We start from the raw sequence: 5,791 nt of genomic DNA, 5'->3' as shown, positions 1-5,791 counted from the left end.
GCCCGACAGAGGAGGGAGGGGCGGGGCGGCTGTCGCCGTGCGGCGCTTCAACAACTGTCCTGCGTCTGACCTCAAAGTGCACAAGCTTCAGACTTCAGCGTTGGCTGCGATTTTGAAGCTGAAATCGCGTTCGGTGTGAACGCACCATTACTGATCGGCACCCCTCACCAGGTTTAGCCAACAAACATAACCACTATTTCCTTCTCTGGACAAGATATTGCCCTCCATACCTCTGTGACTAAAGTTGGAGTGAGTCTGGACTCCACTTTTGAAAAGCACATGAATCATCTGTTTAAAACCTGTTTCTTCCATCTCCATAACGTCTCTACACTTCGCTCCTCTCTCACTTTTACTGTTGCGGAGAATCTCATCCATTCCTTTTTTTCCCTCCAGACTTGACTACTGGAATAACCCTGTTTATTGGAATCCTTGATAAAAATGTTCAGAAACATATTCAAAACAGTCAGCCAGGGTTTTATTGAGAGCTGGTAAATCAGAACAAATTACACCCATTCTCCATGACCTTCTCTTCCTACAGAATTCATTATAAGATTTCTCTCATCACTCATCAGTGCTTTAACAGAACTTGACCAGATTATCTGAAGAACCTTCTCGTTCCATATTCATCCATGGGAGATCAGGCATTCTGTGTGGCTGCCCCTCACCTCCCTGACTCTGAGAGCTCCACAATCACTGGTTGACTTTAAAACAGGCTTAAAGACTTTTCTTTTTAAACTGGTCTGTTCTGGTTCTGGCATCACTGATTTAAGATGTTTTTAAATCGAGCCTTTTCACAGCTCTGGTTGTTTACAGCCATCTCGTTTGGCTCGGTACTTCTCTTCCCAGCAGGGGATGGTTGTTTACAGCGCATGCAATTTCCAGTTAGCTTCTTAGCTTAGCTTCCTTCATGGTTGAACTGATGCACTGCATATATCATGCCCAAACATTAGTGATTGGATAAATCAGATCCAATCACTTTAAACTTCAACAGAGTCCACACCTCCAGCAAGAAATCATTTCTCAATAGCCTATATGCCACGGACATCCGGCCCAGCACTTGATGCCACTCCCAACACTTCCGGTTCACGGTCAACACAGTGTTAGCGAAAGATTTTTTCACTTGACAGTGACTCTTAATGATCTCCACAGTACAGAATTAGCATATTACATGTACCAACATTAACACAGGAGACGTACAGGTCCAGCCAAGTGGAAAAAAAATCACTCCAAAGTGGATTAAAGCCATAAAAACAAAAGAAAGACGTTCGTGTTTATGGTTCCAGAATTTAGCCTTTTTCGCTATTCCGTGGCTGCTTGTTCCGTGAATTTTTCACGTAGAGCTGTGACACTTATATTGTTGGAAAGAGCAGAGTCTGGGCTTTAAACTGATGGGCTACTTGTATGGTTTGGATCATTTTCCCCGACGTTAGTGAACTGAAAACGTAATGATTATCAGGAAGAGGTTCTGCTGCTCTCGGGGGGGCTCGTCACTGCTTTAGTCTACGCTGTAATATACACTCTTAACAAGTTTTTACTTTTGCATAAAACTCATGACAAAGTCGCATAAAAACATTTCATATAACACAAACGCACGCACACACACCTACCTTTATACCGGCTGCTGTGTTAGCTTCCTGCTAGCTGTCCTCTGGAGGAGGTCTTTCCTCTTGTCTTGGCAGTAAAAGGGGATAAATGTACATTTCCCTTTTGTAACCTCCGTCTTCTCATTTCTGATGCTGGCTCTTTAATATCTTCATGTTAGAAATACCGATTACAAACGCAAGCGTGAGCTTTTAAAGATAAGTTTTCCCTGTAATGCTATGATCCACTGCTGTCACCTCCTCATCTAAAGGAAAATGGAGAAAAACTAACTACTCCATTGTACCTGCTGCTTAGTGGACACAACGGCACACAACAGAACTCACGTTTTATACCAGTAGATCACAAATGCTTTAACTTTTGTGACTTTTTCACGGACTAGTACTAGCAGCTAATGCTAAAAACATAGGCAGTAAGCAGGTAGTGGAAGGGAGGAGCGTGGCAAGAATTTTACCGGAAATACGTCATTAATGACCGTGGCACATAGGCTATAGCGGAGAGTCCAGACCCTCTGTATGAAGCAAAGCGAAGAACAAGGGTCTGGTTTTTACCAGGCTCTCTTATCAGGTTTTTTAGCTCTGAGATTTTTGCTGATGAAAAGCGCATTGCAAGTTAAAATTATTATTATAATTAGTGGTAGTAGTAGTAGTAGTAGTAGTAGTAGTAGTAGCAATGTTTAATCAATGAGCATGTTTTTCTTCTGTTCAACACTGGACTCATCACTTCTCTGTGACCGAGGCTGTTAAAATCACCCTGCATTCATAATTTACACCCTACAGGAAGAAACCAGAGATACTTTAAATAAAGTAGCTTATCCTAACAAAACATAAACCAATCAGAAAACAGAGCAGTAACGTTGTTGTTTACTTACTGTGGTCGTCTTCTGTCTCAGTTTGAACTCAGGGGGATGAACACTACAAAGATACTAAAGTAAATTTTCTGACAGATGTTGCGTCATTGTTTTATGTCTGTTTGTCTTTTGTTCTCTAAAAAACTGGTCTCAAATGTACCTTAGCTCTGCACCTTCATTGTACTCATGTAAAAAGATTGTTCACTCCTTTTTTTACTGTTTTTCAAGGTCAGAACGTTGATTGTATCAGTCGACGCTTCATCTTCTGTGGTTTCAGTGCATTCTTTGTTTTGCTGTCATCCTAGAATCCTTCTCAGTTGCAGCAAAGTTCAACACGGTTGTATTTACTGATCCTGTTTCCTCTCCTCCTTTAGAAACCTGCTGCCCATAAGTCATGTTTGTATAGAGGATGGAGAGAAACCCATGGTGTTGTTACCCTTCATGGCTTGGGGGAACCTTAAACTCTTCCTGCGCCAGTGCAAGCTCGCCGAAGCCAACAACCCTCAGGTGAAGCTCAGACTCAGAATTTATCTGCTGGAGCTCTCAGCTGCCTAGAAAACAAAGATCAATCCAAGTTGGAGCTATGTTTGATGCCATACATTGTGAAGCTTTTAAAATAAAACTTGTAATTAGAAGAGATTCAGATTGTAAGTGACAGGTGTGAAAGAGTGGTGTGTTAGTGGTAATTTCCACAAAGTAGCGCTTACAATAACTACAGAATATTATCATCAGACTGTTTATATAACCGTAGAGTCGGTGCTCGGGGCGAAGCTTTTTGCTGTCTGTGTAATAAACAATCAGACTTTTGTGCAGGTTAACCCCAGGAGTACCATCTGTTTGTCAAAGGTGCAGCACGCATCCAACCAATCATTCGACTCCAAAATACCGATTTAGCAAATATTTCACAACCACAAGACGAAGCTTGCCTTCCCTTTGCATTCAACAAAAGCCCCTTTGTAAAGTCCCAGCCCCTTTCCTCTGTGTGGTTTTCATTTGCACCTCTGGCAGTCGTAGGAGAGAAAAAAAGCCATTAAGTTGTGCTGCTGTCATTAACATAAAAACTATAAATCTGTATCAGTTTCAGGAAAATGACAGTGCAGCTGTAATAGGAGAAACACAGGATCTTTTGAATCCTCCTTTTGATAGCTGTTATTCACAGTGATTTCAACAGCTTGATATTAGATGCAATTATCTCAGCTCTGCTACGGTAAGTAGGTAAAGGTTGTTTATTCAGCACTTTTCATGCCATAAAAAGTACTGGGTAAAGGTTGTTTATTCAACACTTTTCATGCCATAAAAACCACAAAGTGTTTCACAGAGAGTAAAAAAACAAATGTACATAAAGACATAAGAGATAAAGCAGAAAGACTGGATAAAACTATAAAATCACAAAGTCTGTATCTTGTTTAAAAACTCCTCTGAGTTGTCAGCTGGATGTCTAACACCCTCAAAAGATCTGTCTCCTGTGGTCTTCAAATGGGTCCGTGGTACCAGAATCACAGTCTCAGACTGCAACACAGCAGCCTGGAGATCTAAAAGGTTAGAGTTGACAACTTTAGCTGGAGTGAATGATTTTGGAAAAACAGACATTTTGTTTTCTAACCCTGTGATTTATATTGTGATATGATAAAATACAGGAATTATCAACAGATGACTTGAATAACACTAACCTGTACCAATCTTATCTCTTTTTTAAGTGCTTTGGTTTGTCTGTATTTGAGAGTTATTCATATCTTTTATTGTGCTGGGACCTGAGTTCATGTTTCCTTCTATCATGAGCAAACATGAATTGTTTTACCACCTAACATGTTGCCTCTGTGACTCTTAGTTTCTGTTTTATCATTCTTTACCGTATTTTCCTCTTTTCCTCCAGTTTTCTGAGAATTTGCTCTTCTTCCCCATTTTCGTCAAGATCCTCTTCGTTTTCCTCCACAGCTAGAGAGTTCAGTGTCAACACTTCTCTGAAAAACGTTGTCATTATTGTCCCAAAAGTTTCACAACAAAATGAAAGCTTGAGCTTGTTTGACACAAAGCGACACATCAAAATAAAAGCTGTAACACACGACTGTTTAGTGCAATGACTTCTGGTTTAGTCTCGAGATCAGCGGTTCCCAAACTTTTCAGCTTTTGACCCACAAATTAACAGCAGCAGAGACCTGTACCTCCAACTATGTTTGGGTGATAAACATTATCAGGTCAAATAAACAAGGCCATAGTGACAATATTCAATATGCTAATTTCATCTACTAACCACACTCTTGTAACAACTAAAGGCTCCCACATACTCGGGTGTACTGTGTGCGGTCCGTGAACAGTTTGTTTTCCTCAGATGGGATCATTTATTTTAGGTGTATTGCAGTGTCCACTATCAGTTAAAAAAAAGAAAAAGAAAAAAAAAAGGTTTTGATATAATGTTTAAGCCAAAGTGTTAGCTATAAGACATGATTACATAAGCATACATTAATATGCGGTGCTGCCTTTCAGTGACTTTCTTTAAATGATGATGCAATGTTCTCAACTGTACAGGATGTTTATGTTCATTATAAGAACAGCCTCACATTGTTAACAGTCAGGGGTCTTTTCTGTAATTCACCTGCTGGCCAAGCTATTGTCTCAGCGGTTCCCACCACAAAGAACGTAACCTGCAGAAATCTTTGAGGTGTAGGCTGTGTGGATTATATAAGATCAGATCTTTGTTACATAAAAAGTTTCATGCTATCATAATGCTGTAACCAGCAGCAAATAGAGGAAACACTCTTCATTGTAAATCTAATCCTGATGCTGCTGCACTTTTAATACTCCACAAACAGTTTTTTTGCATCCACAAAATGCTGTCCTTCACATGCTGTATTCATCAACATGTTTCCATGACACCACCACATCACTCCTAGTACACTTCTGCAACACTTGCCAAACTATCACAGCTCTACCGCTGCAAATACAGTATAGCTGCATGAGCCTGTTTCCATGACCTTGTCACAATCAGCAGAAATTTCTTGTATAGACCAATTTAGTGTTTGTAAACAATGACGTCTGTGCACACAATGTGGTAGTGGAAGTATAGCAGCTAGAGGCTTGTCGAACTACGCCAACGAGTTGTCCACGATAGACCGCAATGCTTACTTTAAAAATAACCAACTTTTAACAAATGGCAATAGGCTTCCAGATCTGTGTACAGTTACAGAATGGGAGAATGACACCAGCAAGTGGCCTGATATTTACACACATTTGGTGTGTGTGTGTGTGTGTGTGTGTGTGTTTGTGTGTTTGTGTGTTTGTGTGTGTGTGTGTGTGTGTGTGTGTGTGTGTTTGTGTGTGTGTGTGTGTGTGTGTGTGTGTGTG

General features: G+C 40.5%; 1 protein-coding gene across 2 annotated transcripts in view; it reads left to right on the top strand.

The window, feature by feature from the left end:
• ryk (receptor like tyrosine kinase) overlaps nt 1-5,791 on the top strand; it is a 49,792-nt gene that overhangs the window by 32,302 nt on the left and 11,699 nt on the right. For both annotated transcript variants that reach the window (XM_014029091.1, XM_014029090.1), the window contains one exon: nt 2,824-2,956. In XM_014029091.1, the coding sequence (XP_013884545.1) occupies nt 2,824-2,956 (133 nt within the window). The remainder of the gene's footprint in view (nt 1-2,823; nt 2,957-5,791) is intronic.

This window comes from Austrofundulus limnaeus, unplaced genomic scaffold (assembly GCF_001266775.1).
Source record: "Austrofundulus limnaeus strain Quisiro unplaced genomic scaffold, Austrofundulus_limnaeus-1.0 Scaffold852, whole genome shotgun sequence".
In the NCBI taxonomy this organism is placed as follows: Eukaryota; Metazoa; Chordata; class Actinopteri; order Cyprinodontiformes; family Rivulidae; genus Austrofundulus; species Austrofundulus limnaeus.
Note: the sequence above shows the minus strand (reverse complement) of the source record. Positions and strands in the feature narration are given on the sequence as shown.